Source organism: Pelophylax lessonae, assembly GCF_965119305.1.
Source record: "Pelophylax lessonae genome assembly, chromosome: 1".
Classification (NCBI taxonomy): domain Eukaryota; kingdom Metazoa; phylum Chordata; class Amphibia; order Anura; family Ranidae; genus Pelophylax; species Pelophylax lessonae.
In genome coordinates, this window is record NC_138768.1 from 299,850,500 (window position 1) to 299,874,022 (window position 23,523).

Here is a 23,523-nt window from a genome sequence, read left to right on the forward strand (position 1 = left end):
ACGGTGATTCTTGTGGCACCGGACTGGCCTCGCCGGTCCTGGTACGCAGACCTCGTGAATCTGGCGGTCGACGCCCCGTGGCGTCTGCCTCTTCGAGACAATCTCCTGTCTCAAGGACCGATATACCATCCTGCTTTACAGTCGCTGGCTTTGACGGCCTGGCTGTTGAGACCGAGGTCCTGAGGGAGAAGGGTCTCTCCCCAGAGGTCATTCATACCTTGATCAACGCGAGGAAGTCTTCCTCGGGGAAGGTTTATTACCGTACTTGGAAGGCCTATTTTGCTTGGTGTGAGTCCAGGGGATTTTCTCCCCGCACGTACTCGGTTTCCCGAGTGCTGTCCTTCCTTCAAACGGGTGTCGATCAGCGTTTGGCGCTGGCTACGATAAAGGGTCAGGTGTCTGCGCTGGCCGTTCTGTTTCAACGTCCCGTGGCTTCCAACTCCTTGGTTGGCACTTTTGTTCAGGGTGTGCGGCATCTGGTTCCTCCTAGGAGGGATCCTCTGCCCCCTTGGGACTTGAATCTCGTTCTGTCTGTGTTGCAACGTGCTCCTTTTGAACAGATCAGGGAGATCTCGTTGTCTATGTTGTCCAAAAAGGTCGCCTTTTTGGTGGCGATCACTTCGGCTCGCAGAGTGTCGGAGCTGGCAGCTTTGTCCTGCAAGTCTCCGTATCTGGTTGTTCATTTGGATAAGGTGGTCTTGCGACCTAATCCTTCTTTTCTTCCGAAACGAGTTTCGGAATTCCATCTTAATGAGGATATTGTCTTGCCTTCGCTGTGCGCGAAGCCTAAACATCCAAAGGAGGTGAGATTACACTCTCTGGATGTTGTTCGAGCGATAAGGGTTTACCTTAAATCGACTGAGTCTTTTCGAAAGACGGATTCCTTGTTTGTTCTTCCAGAGGGTCCTCGGAAGGGCATGGCGGCGTCGGCCTCTACCATCGCCAAATGGATCAGGCAGACCATTGAACAGGCCTATGCTTTGCAGGGGAAGGTTCCCCCTGTGCCTGTGAAGGAGCACTCTACTAGATCTCTGAGTACGTCTTGGGCCTGTCGTCATGGGGCTTCTGTGGCCCAGGTGTGTAAGGCGGCTACTTGGTCGACCGTGCACACTTTCACAAAATTCTACAAAGTAGATGTTCAGGCATCTGCGGATGCTTCCTTTGGCCGCAAGGTTCTTAGTGCGGCGGTTCCCTAGGGTCCCTTGTGGGGACCACTGGCTGTTGGGATAAGTTTTTTATCCCCTGGTTATTTGTTTTTTCCTGGGTTGTTGCTCCTGTTGAGCACCTGTTTTTTCCTGTTGCCCAGCTGGGTTCCTTCCTTTGGTAAGGTTCCTTTCTTTGATGCGGAGACTGCGTTGCCTTTTCGGCGCGGATGCGTTTCCCACCCCTCATGTTTGCACTGCTTTGGGACGTCCCCATATGTGACGAATATGAAGAGGCGGCGACTGTCGGAGGACGTAAGAGAAAACAGAATTTTTGTAAAATCTTACCTGTAAAATTCCTTTCTCTGAGTCCTCCGACAGTCGCCGCCCCCGCCCCTCTTTTGGGGTTTGGTTGTATACTCTACTGCTATTCCACTAAAACTGAGATATGGTTGCAGGAAGTAGGAGGGTATTGACTGAGGGGACCACCCCTTGAGGGTGGGATATGTTAAAAGCTTTAATGTTAACATATTCTGTTGCCTAGCTACTCCTTCGGAGCAAAGTCTAATACCCCATATGTGACGAATATGAAGAGGCGGCGACTGTCGGAGGACTCAGAGAAAGGAATTTTACAGGTAAGATTTTACAAAAATTCTGTTATTTTATTCAAAACAAAGAAACATGATCATTAAAAGGACAAAAGTCCAACAATAGTTACATTATATTGGCAGACAACAGATTGGTTGGTTGAAAAACCGAAAGTGCCATAAGAAATTCAAGCGTGCATTCCTCTACATGTTTCATGGATTGACCGCTTCTTCAGGAGGACAAATGCGCACTCTGAATGATGACAGCAATAGGACGAGATAAATATTATATATGGCATAGAAAACAATATTTGAAATTGCAAAGATATAATGTCTACTATATATGAATATGTGCTGACGAGTTTGGGCTCACCTAGAGACAACACAAATCACTGACCATTCAGATCGGTCAGCCACCAAAAACTCTCACCGGCGAACATGGGAGACACTAATAATGGATAAATAGCGATAACATTTTTCGACCAACCAATCTGTTGTCTGTCAATATATTGTAACTAATGTTGGACTTTTGTCCTTTTAATGATCATGTTTCTTTGTTTGGAATAAAATATTATTTTGGAAAAATTTCTTAATGTGATGAATCCCATATAAAATTGTACCGTGAAAGTCCCCCATCTCCCATATCCCCATTTCCAGGGACTGCTGGTGTGGGGAATAAGCCCCTTTTCCCTAAATTCCCCTATTTGATAATTGATTTTGGGATGTGGTACCTTTACCTGGTTTGATATACACTTCAGGCTCAATATTCCATAAAATGGCATCACCAGTTGATAAGAAGGATATCAGTCACCTGAATAGCATCCTTGTTTGACCCTCCCGGCCCCTCTTCATCAGCATTTTAGGGAACCTTAGCTGAGTGATTTGGAAAACTGAGGGAGAAGAGAAACATTGGTATACCAGTCAGTACCAGTTTGCAAAAGTGTATTTGCTTTAGAAGAATAAATCACCTTTAAAGTTTGGTCTCCTACTTGTGTGGATGTTGCTGCATTCTGCAAAACTATTAGAATAGTTTTTTCATTTTAGAATGGGGTGTTTGGAGAATGTCCAAGATTTTTAAAGGGTGGCTTGACTGAAAACAGATTGAGAAACACTGGTCCAGAAGACAATCGCTGACACCCTCCACAAGGAGGGTAAGTCATAAAAGGTCATTGGTAAAGAAGCTGGCTGTTCACAGAGTGCTGTATCCAAGCAGATTAATGGAATGTTGAATGGAAGGAAAAAGTGTGGTAGAAAAAGGCGCACAAGCAACAGGGATAACTGCAGCATTGAGAGGATTGTGAAGCAAAGGCCGTTCAAGAATTTGGGAAGATTCACAAGGAGTGGACAATGTCTGGTGTTAGTTCTTAAAAAGCCACAACATACAGATTTATTGAAGACATGGGCTACAACTTTCACATTGCTTGTGTCAAGCCACTCCTGAACCAGGGACAACATCAGAAGCGTCTTACCTGGGCTAAGGCAAAAAAAAGACTTGACTGTTGCTCAGTGGTCCAAAGTCCTCTTTTTAGATTAAATTTTGCATTTCATTTGGAAATCAAGGTCCCAGAGTCTGGAGGAAGAGTGAAGTTGCATGAGGTCCAGTGTGAAGTTTCAGTGATAATTTGGGGAGCCATGTCATCTGCTCTGTCCTCTGTGTTTTTTTCAAGTCCGAAGTTAGCGCGGCCCTTTACCAGGAAATTATAGAGTACTTCATGCTTTACAGGAATGCTGATTTCATTTTCCAGCAGGACTTGGCACCTGCCCAAAATGCCAAAAGTACCAATACCTGGTTTAATGATCATGGTATCACTGTGCTTGATTGGCCAGCAAACTCATCTGACCTAACCTGACCTACATTAGCCTTTTGTTACGTATTCTTGTGTTTCAGATGATGACTATAGTTGGATAGAATGCATAAGTATAAGAAAGGAAACAATGTATTTCCAGATCCGAAAACATATTTATAGCTTACTTGTGCAGTATGCTGTTTCTAACAATAACTGCTCTATTCATTTTATAGGATGGTTATGACCAGCTGAGGCAGTTGTCGCAGAATGCCATGAAAGGTGTCATCAGAGTAAAATTTGTCAATGACCTTGGGGTTGATGAAGCTGGAATAGACCAAGATGGAGTTTTTAAGGAATTTTTGGAAGAAATTATAAAGAAGGTGTTTGATCCAGCACTGAATCTGTTTAAGGTATTTCAATTCTACCCAGGTACTCAAGTTTGATATTATGTCTGTGAAACCTAACAGTGAACTTGTGGTGTTTGCTCCATTTTGGGCCATTAAATATATCATTAAAAGTGTATTCTAATGGTACAGTACAGATCAATATAGTTGTAATTAAAAACCTTAGATTATATGCAGGCTACTTTCAGGTAATTGGACAACGGCAAAAATTTGCTAGGGCCACCCTACGGGTAGATTTACAAAACCCCACCGCCTCCATGATACTCCAGTTGTTTGTCATTAGGTGATGACTTCTTCTCCTTTGAAGATGTCTTTTCTTTTCTCTTTTCCATATCAAGCGCACAAAACGTGGCCTGTCTGACAAAAGCAAATTTTTTTGCCACTGTGAATTCTTTGGAAAACCTTCAGCCTTCCTAACCTTTGGCTTCCAGACACCATAAACATTACACTTCTCCCCTCCTTTCTGACTCTCTTCCTTAATCAGAGATGGAACCTTCATATCTCTTTGAGGATGGTATGAGGAAAGCGATTAGAACACTCACACTGTAGCAGATTCTCCATAGGCAAAACACGCCCCTATGGATATTAAGAGGCTGGCAAAGTCAGAAAAAAAGACTTTTTATATCCAATTACAAATTGAATGTGTACTTTGAGGACTGACCCAATCCTGAAAGGATATTCACTATTCATGAAATATAGCCTATGGAAAAGGAACTACAGTAAAAAAGTACCGTTGTGGAAGTAGATCCTGCCATTTCAGTTCTTAATTAACTCTCTGTTGATAGGGAATTGAAAGCCCTTTTTTAAGGCTTTACTGCAGGTCAAGCTCTGCAGCCTGCAATCGCTGCTACGTCTAGCCAGAGTGTCACCAACTGGGCAAAAAAATGAATGTAGAACAGGAACTTTTTTTTATCTTAGAACAATTTATGGTTGTGTTTTCATTTTTTTTATTTATTATTATTTTTTTTTTTTTTTTATTGATTGTGCTAGATCAGTGGTTCTCAACCTTTCTAATGCTGCGGCCCTTTAATACAGTTCCTCATGTTCTGGTGACCCCCAGCCATGAAATTATTTTCGTTGCTGCTTCATACCTGTAATTTTGGTGCTGTTTTGAATTGTAATGTAAATATCTGATATGCAGGATGTATTTTCATTTTTACAAATTGATGCAGGGGCTGCGGGCATGGTACAGGAGATGCAGGGGCTGCGGGCATGGTACAGGAGATGCAGGGGCTACAGGCATGGTGCAGGAGATGCAGGGGCTGCGGGCATGGTACCGGAGATGCAGGGCTGCAGGCATGGTACCGGAGATGCAGGGGCTGCGGGCATGGTGCAGGAGATGCAGGGGCCGCGGGCATGGTGCAGGAGATGCAGAGACTGCGGGCATGGTGCAGGGGCTGCGGGCATGGTGCAGGAGATGCAGAGGCTGCAGGCATGGTGCAGGAGATGCAGGGGCTGCAGGCATGGTACAGGAGATGCAGGGACTGCGGGCATGGTGCAGAAGATGCAGAGGCTGGGGCATGATGCAGAGGCTGGGGCATGATGCAGGGGCTGTGGGCATGGTGCATGGGCTGCAGGCATGGTGCAGGAGATGCAGAGGCTGCAGGCATGGTGCAGGAGATGCAATTCTGCAGGCATGGTACAGGAGATGCAGGGACTGCGGGCATGGTGCAGAAGATGCAGAGGCTGGGGGCATGATGCAGGGGCTGGGGGCATGATGCAGGGGCTGCGGGCATGGTGCAGGGGCTGCAGGCATGGTGCAGGAGATGCAGGGGCCGCAGGTATGGTGCAGGAGATGCAGTAGCTGTGGGCATGATGTAGGAGATGCAGGGCTGTGGGCATGATGCAGGAGAGAGGCAGTGCGGCAGGCAGGGTACAGGAGATGCAGTGCTGCGGGCATGGTACAGGAGATTCTCCTGGAGAATATTTTAATAGAACCAGTAAGGGCCCTATCACACAGGCTTTCCAATCAGGTCCGTCTGTCAGTTTTTCTGGCAGACCTGATCAGATGCTCCATGCACTTCTATGGAGTAGCGGATGTCAGTAGCGACATGTCCGCATTTTTTTTTTCAGGTGCCGGTGCGGCGGTGCGTTCCCTGCCTAAGACCATTGGAAATATGTGTTTTCCGATGGTCTTAGGCAACCCCTGTGAAAGGGTCCTGCGACCCACAGGTTGAGAACCGCTGCGCTGGATGGACTTGTGTGTTTTTTTTTTAACCTGGCTAGCTATGTAATTTTAGCTGATGCCTTTGGCCTTATTGTTTTGTGTGGATCCCCCAGAGAATGCAATTCACCAAATCTGTAGAATATCACTTATTTCTGTGCACATGCTGTTTTTTTATTTTTTTCTAAAAGCTGTAATGAGCAGGGCCCTCTGATTCCTTCTGTATTAAATTGTACTGTACCTGTACTGTCTGCCTCAAGTGGTTAAGCGCTGCTCAAACTTTTGGCACTATAAAAATCAAGGAAGTCACTGATATAAAGGTACTCCTACTACATAAAAAATGCCTAGTCTTCTGCTTTTATGGCTAACTTTATGGCTACTACCTAACTAAAGGAACATTTTTGCTCTCCCCAAGTGTTAACTTCCAATCGAAGGCTTAGCAGTTCTTTTTGTCACAATCTCTGGACCCCCTAAGCCCATCAAGCCAACCTAGAAGCTCCCCTCACAATGTAGGGGCTTCCCCATCTATTGGCATTCTGGATCCTACCCTCTGCTTTGCCAGCATCAGCTTAAAAGCAAGTAGATCTACTGGCAGCCTTATGCCAACTTCAATCACAAGGGGTGGTGGTACTAGTTCCCTCAAAGTAAAGTTTAAAAGATTTTTATTTAAACCTTTTTGAGTCACCAAGCCAAATGGAGGCATCAACCCCATTCTGGGCTTAAAATCTGTGAGCAGATTACCATGTGTCACCTTTCAAGGTTGAACCAGCAAGATCTGTCATCATTTCTCCCCCCCAATTTCCAACACACTGCCTGGAGTACCTGAGTCTCAACTTGAACACAGCTCTTCCTTCTTCGAGACACAGTTGCCTCCTTAAGGTCCCATACACAGACCCACAGGTTCAAGAGGCAGTAAATGGAGGTAAATGGTCTGCCCAACACCTTGACTGAAGAGTTAAACACTCATCCAAGGCTCTTGAGGCGGATAAGGGTTTAACTCTTCAGTAACGGTGCTGGACAGACCATTTACCTCTATTTTTACAACACATGAACTATATTCATCTATCTTAAATTTATCTATTTGTGAAATTGTTCTACTCACAATATATTCTTTACTTCTTTATCTATATTTTAATATATAATTCATTGCTATTTATGTATATTAATCATATTGTGTTATTGTTATGTATGAAATATATGCACGTTGACACTTTACAGCTACACTTTGTAGGTAGTGTCGCATATAATTATATGAACTTTTTTGGTTAGTCAGTCCATAGGAGATTGGAACATATTATTTTTCCTGTTTAAATTTTTGCACATTTACGCATGCACATATAATTAAACAGTGCCTTACTTTTAATATATATTTTCTCTGTCGCTCATTGACAGACGCAGGACTCATATCTTAATATCAGTAGGGTATTGCTGCCCCCTACAGGAGTAGGACACTAGGCAGAAAAAAAGTTCTGGCTACACCTATGGGCAGTCCCAGGGGGTATTCCCTCTCTCTTCCTGCTATAGGATGTCCGTTTTTTTCTGCCTAGTCAGGAATATCGGTCCTGGGCTACCTGGACGACCTCCTTCTCTGTGCGGAGTCTCCACAGGCTCTGCTGACAAATTTGGAGATCACCATAAAATCTCTGGAAAGTGCAGAGGTTTGTAGCCCGCTCCCGGGATCCTCTGGCAGATGCCACAGATGCACTGGTGGCCCCATGGGGGCAGTATCAGCTGCTGTATGCCTTTCCTCCTCTCAAGTTGCTACTGAGACTTCTTCGCAGGATAGAGGCGGAAGGAATTCCAGTCATTCTTGTGGCTCCGGACTGGCCTCGTCGGGCCTGGTACGCCAACTTGGTCAAGCTAGTCGCAGACGCTCCATGGCGACTTCCTCTCAGGGAGGATCTACTGTCTTAGGGGCCAATCTTCCATCCTGCTTTACGGTCGCTGGCTTTGACGGCTTGGCTGTTGAAAGCCAGGTGCTGAAGGACAGGGGATGGTCTGCTTCAGTTATTCCTACCCTGCTTAAAGCGAGGAAAGCGACTTCTAGGAAGATCTATAATCGTACGTGGAAGTCGTATATTGTGTGGTGTGAGTCCCTTGGGGTTCCACCACGTTCTTACTCGGTGGCTTGGATCTTGGCCTTCCTTCAACGGGGAGTTGAGCAAGCTGGCTTTGAGAACTATCAAGGGTCACGTCTCTGCCTTAGCGATTTTCTTCCAGAGGCCGCTGGCCACTCATTCCCTGGTGCGAAATTTCATCCAGGGGGGTGCTGCACCTGGTACCTCCAGTGCGCCTCCCATTGCCACCCTGGGACCTTAATTTGGTGCTGTCGGTTCTCCAGAAACCTCTCTTTGAAAATATTAGGGAAATTCCCCTACTTACCTTATCCCAGAAGGTGGCCTTCTTGGTGGCTATTACTTCTGCACGCGGGGTGTCAGAACTGGCCGCATTGTCCTGTCGCCCCGCCTATCTGGTGGTTCATAGGGATAAAGTGGTTCTTCATCCAGATCCGTCCCTCCTTCTGAAGGTGGTTTCCAGTTTTCACTTAAATGAAGATATTGTGTTGCCTTCCTTGTGTCCTAATCCAATCCATCCTAAGGAATTTGTACTGCACACTTTGGATGTGGTTCGGGCAATCAGGGTGTACCTGGCAACTACTGACTCTTTTCGTAGGTCAGATTCGCTCTTTGTGATCAGGGATGGCCCTAGAAAAGGGTTGCCTGCATCTGCTGCGACTATTTTCAGATGGATCAGGCAGACGGTGGTGCAGGCTTATTCGATTAAGGGTCAAGTTCCTCCTTTCCCTGTTAAGGCGCACTCTACTCTGGCACATAGTGCTTCCTGTTCTTTTCGCCATCAGGCATCTGTACTTCAGGTTTGCAAGGCGGCTACCTGGTTGTCTGTTCATACCTTTACAAAGTTTTATAGGGTTGATGTGCTGGCATCTGCGGATGCCTCTTTTGGCCGCAAGGTTTTGTAGGCTGCTGTTTGAGTGGACCCTTGGTCTACCTTGGGGGTTCTGTTTGTTTTCAGGTGGGTCTCATCTTCTTGTTCCGATGGGTCCTATGTTTCCTGGTTGGCTATGTTTTAGCTTTGTGGACTGTTTTTTCTGCTGTCCCACCCCTCAATTATGGCACTGCTTGGGGACGTCCCTACTGATATCAAGATATGAGTCCTGCGTCTGTCAATGAGCGACAGAGAGAACTGGATTTTTGACTTACCGTAAAATCCTTTTCTCTTAAGCCCATTGACAGGCGCAGTACCGGCCCCTCTATTTTTGAGTTGGGTTGGTGTGGTTTCTCTGACTCTGCTTTGTTACATAACTGACATCCTATAGCAGTTACATAACTGACATCCTATAGCAGGAAGAGAGAGGGTATACCCACTGGGACTGCCCATGGGTGTAGCCAGAACTTTTTTTCTGCCTAGTGTCCTACTCCTGTAGGGGGCAGCAATACTCTACTGATATCAAGATATGAGTCCTAGGTCTGTCAATGAGCTTAAGAGAAAAGGATTTTACGGTAAGTCAAAATCCAGTTTTTTGCTATTTATGTGTTTTTCACATTTAAAAGGGCAGCGGTTTTTTTTGACCCAAGATTTTTTTGAAGTTGGGTATTAGGCACCTTCAAATAGTTAACATATTTCTATCAGGTGAATGTTCAGACTTCAGTTGATAGGAGCTTCAAACTCTCATCTTGAGTGTTTTTTTTCTGGTTCTTACCTTTATTTTTTAGGAGCCTGTTGGCATCAGTTCATTGCACGAGGACCCCCCATGGTCTATAAATGCAATTCCTGTATCTTTTACTGTTTGATTAAGAACAAGGGAATTTTGATTTACTTGTAAATTTTTTATCTTGAAGTACTGTATAGGACAGAGGACCCTCCCCTCTTTCTTCTGTGGTCACTCCTTATTGCCTGCTAAAAAACCTAACTCTCATGGAGTGGGCAGGGTTACTAGGGGAGCATGTCACTAGGGGAGGCCCCAGCAAAGTTTTTGCCTGTGTCCAATGACCTGAAATTAGCCTGTGTATAACCCACAGTTTTTGAATACTATTCCTGTGTCCTCTACTGCACTCTAGGATAAGGATTCTACGGCATGTAAAGATCACTTTTTGTTACATTTGTGAAAAAATATACCTGCTGATCCTTCTAGAAATTCAGTGCTGCCCTGTGCTCAGTGTACTCTGCAATGGTATCGCCAACAATATTACCAGCCCTGCCTAGTTCAGCTCTGTGAACTACAGAACACATCCTCCCAATGTTTTGTGGATGGACTTGTTATGTAGTTCAAACACACTTTCTGTTCTAGTGTTCTGCTCCTCCATAGATAAAATATAACGAGTGAGAGTTGTCACCTTAGGACAGGAAGTGTTTCACTGGCAAGACCACCAAGTGACATTAAAGGTAAAAAACGCTAAAAAAAAACGATTGCAGCCACTACATGCAAGGACTGGTAAACTCATGCTTTAATAATACTGTAATCTACCTTTACTACATGTCTTATTTTTTTTTTGCAGACTACAAGCACTGGAGATAGATTATACCCATCTCCTAGTTCATATATCCATGAAAACTACCTCCAGTTGTTTGAGTTTGTTGGGAAGATGCTGGGAAAGGCAGTGTATGAGGTACGTTACCATCTGAGATGCCTGTGTGGAAAAAAGCATAATAACAATTGTTCAGATGACAATTAAATATGTTCTCATTTTAGGGTATTGTAGTAGATGTCCCCTTTGCTTCATTCTTCCTGAGCCAGCTACTAGGGCATCATCACAGCATATTTTATAGCTCAGTGGATGAGCTACCTTCACTGGACTCTGAGTTTTATAAGAACCTGACATCCATCAAGGTCAGTACTACATAATACTACAATGCGTTGTGAAGTAGCTGAAACTGATTGTCATTCTGTTTATTTAAATGTATTGATACAGATTAAACATCAATACAATATTTTTAAATTTTCCATTCAATATGATAGATTAAATCATTCCAAATATGTGTCTAGGCTTAAAATTGTGTGCACTTGCAAAAACTGCAATAAATTGTAAGTAGGTGATGCGTTAAAAGCTTTATTGCTCCTAACTTTAACATATAATTCTTCTTCTGTCTCTGGTGTGTTGGTGTGTATGTGAATGCCTAATATGCTTTGTGCAATTGGCTCTTTAATATCTAAATATGCGTATGTGTGTGGGAAGGAAAAGTTACATTTATTGTTTGTTTTCTTTAATTGTATATCATTTTTTTACTTTTAAACTGATCAGTCCTTTATGTCATAGTACACAGAGAGTCATAGGTATTCTTATGGAAGCATAAGGGGTCTTGTAGACCCCCTTATGCTTTCTACTCATGATCCAGCCAGTGTGGATTGGATCTGCTTTTTACCAGTCTTTGTTCACCAGTCTTTGCCTGTTCTCTATCCCAATTCCCCCTGCAGTGGTTACATACTGAGAGGAGCAAGGCGAGTCCTAGGCCCACAAGAGGAAGCAGGATCTGCAGTGTTTCTTCCAAGGGTTTTTTTGCTGAGTAGATTAAAAAAAAAAAAAACAGCCATATAGAGCACCCAAGATAAATACGCTTAGATGAACACTGCTTAATTTTCAAAATATTTACCCAGGAAGAACCATTGAAATAATTGTTCAGTTTCAGGTAACCCCTGCAAAACATAATTAAATCTACAGCTCATATTTTTGAAAACTCAATAAAATAGAACTTGTAAAACAAAAATGTACAGCTCTTGGTATAGCACACAGAATGAAGAACTTGTCGTTCCTAGAGTATTTGATGCCCAAAGTAGATTGTTTCACAACACAAAGAGTCCTCAGGGGTGCCGCAGCAACAGCCTAATCTAAGCACGATCCTGTGTTAACTCCTGTGTACAGAGAGGAGGAGAGAGCACAGCCCCCACCTCCTCTCGGCTCTCTCCCGCTCCCTGCTGCTATCTGTACTATTGCCCACAAAACAGAAAGCTGTGTGTGCTGCCCACCCGCGTCCTACCAGGTGAAGAGATCATCAGTTGCTAAGGACATGTCAGGTGGCCCACGCAGCTTTCTGTATTGCCGAAAATAGTACAGATAGCAGCAGGGAGGAAGAGAGAGCCAGGCGGAGGTGTGGGCTGTGCTCTCTGCCACCCGTCTGTACACAGGAGTTAACACAGGATTGCGCTCACATCAGAATGTACAGGATTTAGTTAACATCCCTTCTCCTCTCAACACTGCTCCTGCCCAGGTAACAGAAATTGTGGGTGGGAGGAGCAATCCTGTCCTGGAGAGGAGCTGGAGGGGGTGGCAGGAGAGAACACAACCCACCTCTTCTCCCAACTTTCTTCTCCTGTCTGCTGCTGTCACTTCTCCTGTAGTGATGAGATAGACAGAAGTTTTTGCTTGGAGGGGAGATTAGGGAGGGGGTATTTGTTTTAGGAGGGGGCGATTGAGGGGGGGCTTGGAAGCGAAGGGGGGGATTTAGAGGTAAAAGATTTAAAACCTACCAATCACTGAACTCTGCCTCACAGACTACATTTTAGGGCTTGTCCACACCAGTTGCAGTGCGGTAACACATGCAAAATTGCGTGTTTTCCTTCACCGCACAAATATGTGCTACCTTTTGCAGACATGCGTGGGTGCCATTAATTCTTAATTTCAGAAATTGTGCCAGCACCTTTTTGCGTGTCTCGCAGGCATTGAATAGCCCATTAAAAAATGCCACATGTGGAATATGCAAAGATGTGTGCTGGCTCGGAAGTACCTCCTGTTGTGAAAAAGCCCTCAGACTGGCGTTCCCCCGGATTGTACACAATTCCAAAGTGTTTCTTGACTGAAAAAAAGATTGAAAAAACACTGCCCTACTCTATCTAATATAAAATTGCTAAAATTAATAATGGCAATAAATGAAACACAGACTGTGACAATTGTGCTGTCCCCTTATACTGATGGAGAATTACCCCCCTTTACATTTGTAAATGGGGAAGTGACCCCTTACACTGGTAGTCATTGTAGGTGGAAGTCAAATCTTTCACTGTTGAAGAAACCCCTTGCTACCTCTGTAAGAACCCATGGGTTCTACAGAATTTGGGTTGAAAAAGCCTGGCTTTTATCTATAAACACATTGTTTTCTCTTAAAACAATTCTCATTTATCCATGCTGTAATTATAGGAATCATAATGATATAAACCTAAACCCTTCTTACTTGTGTGCTCTACTATTGGTATATTGTGTTTTTCAGCGTTATGATGGTGATATTAGTGATCTGGGCCTCACACTTTCATATGATGAAGATGTAATGGGACAGGTGGGTCATTTTATGTACTTTGATGTGTTTGTGACATGTAACTAACCTTCCGAAATGAATAGTACAATATAAAGGAATGTATAGTGGTCTTGCACTTTCTTTATGACAGGCATTACTAATTACTTATTTTGATTTAGGAAAATCTAAAATATTGCATATGAATATTCAGTATTATACTGAGCCATCAGATGAAGCTTTTGGCTCTGTTTCACATGTTTTTCAGTCTCTCCTTACCTCATGTTGTAAAATGACTGTTTACCAAGCTCAGTAGCTCAAGGTGGAATGTACTAACAAAAGTGAAAGATAAATGACTCATCCCCCTCCCTCCCTACAAATTAAGTTGAAAAGTTAAATAAGTTTTAAACTGCAGTTTACTCTGATGCATAAAAAAAGACTTAGTTTTTAACTTTAACGTGCATGTTTTCTCAGCTGGTGTGTCATGAACTGGTCCCGGGAGGGAAATCGATTTCTGTTACTAATGAGAACAAGTAAGTAAGCACATTGTATAGAAGCACTGACTGCTTTTCAAGTTGATTTTGCACAATGTTTCTCTAAATGTACAAACCCAATTCCTAAAAAGTTGGGACACTGTACAAATTGTGAGTAAAAAAAGGAATGGACTAATTTACAAATCTCATAAACTTATATTTTATTCACAATATAATATAGATAACATATCAAATGTTGAAAGTGAGACATTTTGAAATGTCATGCCAAATATTGGCTCATTTTGGATTTCATGAGAGCTACACATTCCAAAACAGCTGGGACAGGTAGCAATAAGAGGCCGGAAAAGTTAAGTTGCAAATTGGTCCTTCAGCTGTTCCTTATATGTACATTTATTAGGTCAATTGGCAACATGATTGGGTATAAAAAGAGCCTCCCAGTTTGGCAGTCTCTCAGAAGTCAAGATGGGCAGAGGATCCCCAATTCCCCCCAATGCTGCGGCGAAAAATTGTGGCGCAATATCAGAAAGGAGTTTCTCAGAAAAAAATTGCAAAGAGTTTGAAGTTATCATCATCTACAGTGCATAATATCATCCAAAGATTCAGAGAATCTGGAACAATCTCTGTGCGTGAGGGTCAAGGCCAGAAAACCATACTGGATGCCCATAATCCTCGGGCCCTTAGACGGCACTGCATCACATACAGGACGGCTACTGTAATGGAAATCACAACATGGGCTCAGGAATACTTCCAGAAAACATTGTCGTGAACACAATCCACCGTGCCATTCGCTGTTGCCGGCTAAAACTCTATAGGCCAAAAAAGAAGCCATATCTAAACATGATCCAGAAGCGCAGGTGTTTTCTTTGGGCCTAGGCTCATTTAAAATAGACAGTGGCAAAGTGGAAAACTGTTCTGTGGTCAGACAAATTCAAATTTGAAGTTCTTTTTGGAAAACTAACTACACTAAAGACTAAAGAGGACAAGGACAACCCAAGTTGTTATCAGCGTTCATTTTAGAAGCCTGCATCTCTGATGGTATGGGGTTGCATGAGTGCGTGTAACATGGGCAGCTTACACATCTGGAAAGGCACCATCAATGCTGAAAGATATGTCCAAGTTCTAGAACAACATATGCTCCCATCCAGACGTTGTCTCTTTCAAGGAAGACCTTGCATTTTCCAACATGACAATGCCAGACCACATACTGCATCAATTACAACATCATGGCTGCGTAGAAGAAGGATCCGGGTACTGAAATTGCCAGCCTGCAGTCCAGATCTTTCACCCATAGAAAACATATGGCGCATCATAAAGAGGAAGATGGGACAAAGAAGATCTAAGACAGTTGAGCAACTAGAAGCCTGTATTAGACAAGAATGGGACAACATTTTTATTCCTAAACTTGCGAAACTTGTCTCCTCAGTCCGCAGACATTTGCAGACTGTTATAAAAAGAAGAGGGGATGTCACACAGTGGTAAACATGGCCTTGTCCCAACTTTTTTGAGATGTGTTGATGACATTAAATTTAAAATCAACGTATTTTTCCCTTAAAATTATACATTTTTTCAGTTTAAACATTTGATATGTCATCTATGTTGTATTCTGAATAAAATATTGAAATTTTTAAACTTCCACATCATTGCATTCTGTTTTTATTCACAATTTGTACAGTGTCCCAACTTTTTTGAATCGGGTTTGTATGTTATACACTCTGATAATGAAAGATAATTATAGGCAGCCAGTCTGACTTCTTGCCACAATGACTGGATTGCTGGATCTGTTCTTCAGGCCTTTAGTATTGGACCTAAATGGAGCAGAATAAGGAGTTATCAGGAAGAGCCGTAGGACCTTTTGGTTGACTTTCAGAATAGAAGCGGATAGTGGGAATACAGCTACATTAAAGTGTTTGTCACCCCAAAATTTCATATTGCTGATATGTGACTGCTGTACCATGTACTTGTATGAGAAAGTCTCCTGTTTTCTTTTTTTTTTGCTTCCTTTATGTGAAATCCCTGGCTTTCCTATAAAAAAACAGACTACACTAAGCAGGTGAACACATCGTGGTCAGTTCTCTAGCTATGCTGGGAACTCAGTGTGCTCTCCTCCAATAATTAGACTTGTCCTGACACGTGAATGCAGCCTGAGATTACTGCAAGTACCCATATTTGAACTTGATGGCCAGGTGTTGTTTTTTTCTGCCTTAATAACTACCTAACTGTGACTATTTTCAGAAGCGCTAAAGAAAGGGACATACCAGAGACTTCACATCAGCCGAGTACTTGATGTTAACAATTTTGTTTTAACTTGACTGTTTGTTTTTCAGGATAAGTTACATCCACCTGATGGCTCACTTCCGAATGCACACTCAGATTAAAAACCAAACAGCTGCACTTATCAGTGGCTTTCGTTCCATCATCCGGCCTGAGTGGATACGCATGTTTTCTGCTCCAGAACTGCAGCGTCTTATATCCGGGGACAATGCTGAGATTGACCTGGATGATCTAAAGTAAGTTAAGTACATATATGCCACTGAGGCATATATGTATAATCATGGGCCTATGTTGACAACACTGCTGCTCTATAGACTACAGTACAGTGAGTACGTGTTGTTACTTATTGTGTTGTTGTTATTTGAAGATGTTTTCTGTTGACAGGAAGCACACAGTATACTATGGAGGGTTCCATGGCAGTCACAGAGTCATTATCTGGCTATGGGATATTCTGGCCAATGACTTTACCTCTGAGGAAAAAGCCATGTTTCTAAAGGTATAAACATGTGTAACACAGACTTATCAATAATACCCACATTACTTGTCTATAAATGTATTATGTCGTTTTTTTTTTTTTTTTATTCAGTTTATCACAAGTTGTTCCCGCCCTCCTCTGCTTGGCTTTGCCTACCTCAAACCACCGTTTTCTATTCGCTGTGTAGAAGTATCAGATGATCAGGTGAGACTAATTCATATTTTAGAGTATCTACACTGCACCAAGCAAAGATTAAAACTGCATAGCTACTGATATCCTGTAATAATGGTCACCACAGCGTTCTCATTGCGCCATTGTATTTTATGTGTTGGAAGCTTCCACACATGTTCCAGTGTGCAGTTAGAGATACAATGTTTCCTACTCACATTGCAGGTACTAGCACCATATTATTATTTGGAGGTACCATTACTCATTCTTTGCTAGAATGGCAGCCTTCAGATCAGACAAAGCTCTGGCACTACTTGCTAGTGACTGAGCTTACCCACTTCCTACCATTTCGCATACATTCCTTTTGGTAAGTGAGGCAGCCCACCATAGTGATAAGCCAATAGGAATGTTTGAGGGGTAAGAGGTAGCAGACAAGTTTGAAACTACCTAGAAATGTAACAGCTTTGCACATTTTAGAGGTTTTTATTGTCATTATGTCAATACTTAACAGAAAGAATAGGAAATCAAGACTCAACAAGAGAAAAGAAAATAGTAAGTCAGCCATCATGGCTATCGCCCTTTAGCTTGACTTGTATAAAAACATAGGCATACAGTATAAACTATAAGTTCTGTCACATTAGGTTAATAAGGGGTAGTAACAATAGGTACCATGGTTCATCAGATGAAACAAGTCTTGCTCAATTATAACGGAGGCCTTCATGATTCGGCGCACCAGTAGCTTTATAATAAAGTTCAAAATCTGGCATACCCGCCCCCCCCCCCCTCTTAAAGCTTCGGCAGAGTGAGTAGTTTGTATTTATACCTAGAGAGGCTGCGGTTCCAGATGAAGCGAATGGAGAGAGACCATAAAGAAATTAAGAATGATTTAGGGACCAGGATAGGGATCCTTTGGTACAGGTAAAGCAGTTTGGGTAGTGTGTCCATCTTTCATGTGTCAATGCATCCTAACCAAGGCAGATATGAGCCCCCCCATGACTCTAGATCCTTCCTAATATGAGATAGAAGAGGGACATAGCTCAACGTATACAGGTCCGATATATTGGTGGGGATCGTAACCCCTAGATAGGAAATTCCCTTAGTTTGCCATTGGAAGGAAAAATTGGTACGGAGTAAGGACATCTTAGATACTGGCAAAGGCACATTAAGGGCCTCTGCTTTAGAGATATCATGTTTAAAATTACTGAAGGACCTGAATCTCTGGAATTCATAAAAAACTGAAGTAAGGGATGTATGGGGGTATTGAACATATACCAGGAGGTCATCTGCGTATAAAGAGATTTTGTGATGGTAGGAAGGAGTTGGGATGCCCTGTATAGATTAGTTCTGGTGAATGGCACACGCCAGGTGCTCTATAACAATAACAAACAGTAGGGGAGAGAGGGGGCAACCCTGGCGAGTGCCATTAGAAATGTTAAATGGTTCAGATGAGGTGCCATTTACGAGTACAGAGGTGGTAGGTTGAGAGTAAAGGGACATCACCTTAGTGATAAAGGGAGCCCCCAAGTCCAGTTTCTTTACAGCGAGGCACAGGAATTGTTTGTTAACTCTATTGAATGCCTTTTTAACATCAAATGGAGGAGGCATGCTTTCAGGCTATGATGTTGGATGCAGGAGATGAGATGAGATGATCGTCTTTAGACGTATTCTCTCTTTCAGGCTATGACGTTGGATGCATGAGATGAGATGATCGTCTTTAGACGTATTGTCTCTTGCCTCGTGGCCCGGGACAAAGCCTACTGTGAAAGACTGCAGGCAAAAAGGCAAGGACCTTCGCAAAGAGTTTGATGTTGATATTTAATAGGGATATCAGTTGGCAACTACTACATTGCGAAGGGTCCTTGCCAGGTTTTGGGAGAACAGAAATGTTGGCTGATAGTAATTCTTCGGAGGGACATAAGGAACCATCAATTGTGTTGAAAGCTCTAGTGAGTATCGGGGTTGAGAGAGGTGCAAAGGTTTTGTAGAATCTAGGAGTAAACCCATCAGGGCCGGGACATTTTCCCACCTTCAAGCCCTTGATTGCGCCCAAAAATTCAAGCTCGACCATTTGTTTATTTAAGTCTGACGCGTCTACAGAATCAATTGCAGGAAGGCAGTTTCGGCAATGTAGGCCCGCATGTCATCAGGTGGGGGTGGAGGTATATCAGTGGGCACAGGAGGAGAAAGATTATAGAGCTGAGAGTAATATTGTCTGAAGGAAGTGGATATGCCTTGTGTGTTAAAGCACTTACCGTAAGTGGGGTCTGTAATTGAAAAGGGTGGTCTAGGGTGTAGGGTCCTCGCCAAATGTTTATTAGAGAATAATGGTATTTACCTGCCTTATCATGGGTGATTTGAGAATGAGAGTCCAGAAGTCGAAGCAGTTCTCGACAAGCATTGGATAAGGTAACGTAGGTGGGGGGTTCTAGATCCCTTTTAATGAAGAGTTCCAAGGTTTACCAGAGAGTAGAAAGCAGGCAATGGATTTCATCCGTTCTAATCTTTTTTAATCGAGAACCCGGTTGGAGGAGTACACCCCTAAAGACGCATTTCAAAGCTTCCCACTGCATGACCTCCACTACGCATACAGAGACTCTAAGTAAATTATCATTAAGACGCCAGGCCGTAACTCTACGGGCAGTCGGTGGCCGTGCGATCGTATGGGTGAACTGGAGCATGGTAAGACCAGAAGAGATGGCCTATGGAGGTTTGGAGAGAAGTGTTCCAACAAGGAATGGGAAAAAAGAAAATAGTCCAGCCTACCATATGTGTTGTGAGCCGCTGAAAAATTACTGTAGTACCTTTCCATAGGGTGTTGAATGCGCCAGACATCTACTAAGTGATTAGTGTGCAATAGGGATTCAATGCGTGTTAATGATGAGGTGGGTATGGATGACTTACCGGAAGAGGTGTCCGTGGAAGGGGAGGGTGTCAAGTATCTCTGGGGCCAAGGATTTATGAAAGACGATCAAAACACCTTTAGATTTAGATTGTGGGTTAGAGCTGTGAAACCAAGTTGGGTAGTAACGATTGCGCAGGACCGGTATGGAACCTGTGCGGAAGTGCGTTTCTTGCAAAAGTATGATATTCGAACGCATCTTATGGAAGTAGTATAAAATTTGGTTCTGCTTCTCTGGTGTGTTAAACCCTCTAAAATAAAAAGAGGACAAACTTACTGGACATCTGACTGTCATGTCACATGGTATAGTGCAAGGAGGGGGTGAAGGAGAAAACAGAGAATCGTGGACCTCTCTTGTCTCCAGACATCCCAGCAAAAGAAAGAGGGGGGTGAGGGTAAGCGAGAGAAGGGAGAAAGGGGAAGAAAAAAGACAGTATGGAGTAGAGCCTAGAGAAGGAAAGGAGGGTGAGGATATATATTCCAGTATTTCTGTCCTCATGCTCCGTAAAAAGTTGAGCAGGAAGTACACCCTAGGAGAGGAGCTTTTGGAGGCAGAAATAGAAAAAACAAAATAAAGAGAAATAAACAGAAAGGCCACTAGGTGGCTCCATAACACCAATATTGGAAAAAAGTAAGGCTAGACAGAAGAAAATATAGCTAACCAAAAAAAACAGTGCATTATCCGGCACTGAATGGCCTATAGGGGGAACGTGGAAAACACATGGAGTAGCTCCCGAACCCCACGACCCACAGGGAAAGCATTGTAAAAGAAAATGGGTCACATAATAACAAAACCAATGAAACTTTTTAGCTTTGATATATTCATAGAAGTAAGGCCGTGGGGCATAAATATTGTATCTGGGATATATAAACCAAGGTACACACATCCATGATACTGGGGGGGGGGGGGGGTACTCTGGAACAAAGCAGAAGAAACTCCTGGGCACAGATGGTCAGAGAGATGTTTCCCAGAATTGAATCAGTCATTCGGTGCCTTGTGGGAGGAGAATCTGGATCTCTGCTTGCGGCTTTGTTTCTGCTATTTGGGGGCAGGGGTGATTGGGGTTAATGGCCAGTAAGGCAAAGAAACTTGCAGGAGCTCCATGGTACTGAGAAAAGTTGGGAGATCTCCAAGAGTATGGAATAATGCTGTTTTGCCTTCATGGTGGACCCCGTTGTGGAAAGGAAAGCGCCATTGATACTTAATCTTGCATTTCTGCAGGCTGTGTAAGTGGCTTCAAGGCCTTGAGTATGGCCAGGTTTTGGCGGGAGAGGTCTAGAAGAAGCATGACAGTTAAAAAGTATGGTATGTTGGGTGCTGGCTGCACGCATGATGGCCTTCTTCTCCTTCTAGAAATGAACAGAGCGTGTCTTGCATAAAGGCTGGATTTGGGTTATGTGGGCCAGAGGTCCTATGGACGCTATCCAGTTAAATGGGGTCATCCTTTGGTTTGTGTAATAGTTGGTTAAAGATGGCGACCACAGCCATGGGCAAGTCCTTTGGTTCCACAGATTAAGGTAACCCACGGATCCTTATGTTGTTGCGACGATTCCTGTCCTCTATGTCATCCTGTTGATAGAAGAGCTGTTGGAGCATGGGTATGGGTATTGAGGAGTTCTTCATTGGATTGCAAAGCATTGCAAAAACCATCAGTGGTGTTTTCTATATGGTCAATACGGACCCCTATGTTTCTTTTAAGCTCAGATATCTCCTGTCTGTGTTTTTTCAATTCTTTTGACACCGTGTTTAAAGTCTGCTTTAGTTGGGAGAGACTTCATGTATCTGTGCAAGAATTTGAGCCGGGACTCCATGTCCCATCCATCACCTGAGCCCAAGGATGTGTGGGAACGGCTCCTGGAACGTCTGGAGGAGCAATCAGGGCCCTCTGGGGATGCATGTCGGGTATAAGAGCTCATCTGGAGTTCTGCAGAATCAGAGGGGGCCAGGGAAGGAGGCGCCAACGTCACCTTGGATTCAGGCCGGCGCTAGGCCGCGGCCGAAGATTGGGTAAAAAATTGCCCCAAATCGCCTCCCAGTGGCAGCCGCCTGTGCCCTTGGGATTCTTGCGCTGATTCTTCCCCATTCAGTCGGTGAAGGCAGGTTTCCCTGCAGTGGAAAGGCCCTGTAAAGTTGGGAGGTCCGGGAGCTGTGGGAATGCACGTCTCACAGCTCCATGCGACAAGCTACACCCCCCCCCCCCCCCCCCAGCTTTGCACATTTTAGGAAAGCTTGACGTTCAGTAGTAGAGAGGGCAATGAAAGCTGTTGTGCAGGTATGTGCTGGCACATCTAGATTCTTTCACTTTGTACCTCCTAGCAGTTAAAATGATTTGCAGTGCACTAAGAAAAATCTTAAAAGTATTAAAAGTAAAATGCACCTTTTTCTTTTTCTAGGATACTGGGGACACCTTAGGCAGTGTGCTGCGTGGCTTCTTTACCATTAGGAAACGAGAGCCAGGGGGGCGTCTGCCCACTTCATCTACCTGCTTCAACCTTCTAAAACTTCCAAACTACAGCAAGAAAGTGATCCTGAGAGAGAAGCTCCGCTATGCTATCAGCATGAACACTGGCTTTGAATTGTCTTAGCACTTGTTTATAGACTTCATTCCTAACATTGTTTCTTAACGGTATGGATTATCTGTCTTACGGCAGCACAGTGTATTCTATATTTGCTGTGGTGTAATGGCAGAGATGTCAGAATCACACTATTTTAAATATGCAGTTTACTTATATTGCATGATTTAAGCCCTCAGGTTGCAGGCACTGGAGTTTATCTATGAATGTGTCTGAAAGCAGAACTATATGTGTTGACCCTAGCCTCCTGATGAATTCCTACATAGGCTGTTCCATGGAATAGAAAAGGCAGCTGTATTCCTATAGGTTACTTTGGCCAACACATCTCTTCTTTGGGATGCTTGTTAAATAACTCCCAAAGCATTTTATCTATAAAATGAGCACAAAACTTCCCTATTTGAAATCTGTAACTTTCCTTTACAGTCTTTGCATTTTTCTAAGGCCCAGATGTAGCCAAAAGGTTTTATTTTTTCTTTTATTTTTTTTGGTTTTTAATGTTGTATGTGACACTGTAAAAAAATTCCCCCCATGTCCACACAGGAAGTGATGCAACCAACCCCAAATGGGATCACAGATTGTAGATCTAAACTTTTTCTACTCTACTAAAACAAAGTGTATATAATTGCTCTCTGATCCCCGTTGGAGAGATTCTCCTCACATCCTGTCCTGGTACTTCCACACAGGAAGTTAAGAGAAATCCTTCTGTGAGGTCACGAACAGCAATAAAATGATAGCAAAGATTGTAACCTTTTTTCAGCCTATCAATGGCAAAAAATAATAAAATTACAATCATAAGCCATAAGAAGAGCTACTTACCTGCATCTTGAATTTGGTATTGGATGCAGTGTTTGCGAAAAAGGAAAATTCAAAATCATGTAAGATTTTAGCTTGTTATAAGGCGGGCTGTCATGTAAAGACTTCTGCATACATTTAGGACAATGCTGGTGTGCTAGTAGCATTCTTAGTGTAGTAAGTATATATGAACTAAAGTAAAGCAGACTTACCCAGGAGTCACTACAAGTGATTCGTTATCGGTGGGTAGAAAATGGAGGTACTGTTCTAAGGATGGTACAAGAACTCATGAAGCTCATGTCAAGGCAAGGAAATAACAAGTGGATGTAACATCATCTTACTGTCTGTTCATTTACTGATAAGTATTATTTTAAACTATTTATTGATATTTCAGTAAATGGAATGGAGCCGGCTCCCTCCTTTCAGTAGTAGTGTGGGCTTTATTTTGGTACTGTAGAAATATGTATTTCTCACTGTTATGAAAATGTTCATCCATGTAATCGCCACTGCAGAGTCATGCCCATCTA

General features: G+C 43.3%; 1 protein-coding gene across 1 annotated transcript in view; it reads left to right on the top strand.

The window, feature by feature from the left end:
• UBE3B (ubiquitin protein ligase E3B) overlaps nucleotides 1-22,625 on the top strand; it is a 73,774-nt gene extending 51,149 nt beyond the window's left edge. Inside the window, exons 20-28 of the mRNA XM_082273726.1 lie at nucleotides 3,750-3,926; nucleotides 10,602-10,712; nucleotides 10,796-10,933; nucleotides 13,303-13,368; nucleotides 13,798-13,856; nucleotides 16,142-16,324; nucleotides 16,473-16,584; nucleotides 16,675-16,767; nucleotides 22,025-22,625. Of these exons, the coding sequence (XP_082129852.1) occupies nucleotides 3,750-3,926; nucleotides 10,602-10,712; nucleotides 10,796-10,933; nucleotides 13,303-13,368; nucleotides 13,798-13,856; nucleotides 16,142-16,324; nucleotides 16,473-16,584; nucleotides 16,675-16,767; nucleotides 22,025-22,216 (1,131 nt within the window). The 3' untranslated portion in view covers nucleotides 22,217-22,625. The remainder of the gene's footprint in view (nucleotides 1-3,749; nucleotides 3,927-10,601; nucleotides 10,713-10,795; nucleotides 10,934-13,302; nucleotides 13,369-13,797; nucleotides 13,857-16,141; nucleotides 16,325-16,472; nucleotides 16,585-16,674; nucleotides 16,768-22,024) is intronic.
• Nucleotides 22,626-23,523: the final 898 nt, after the last annotated feature.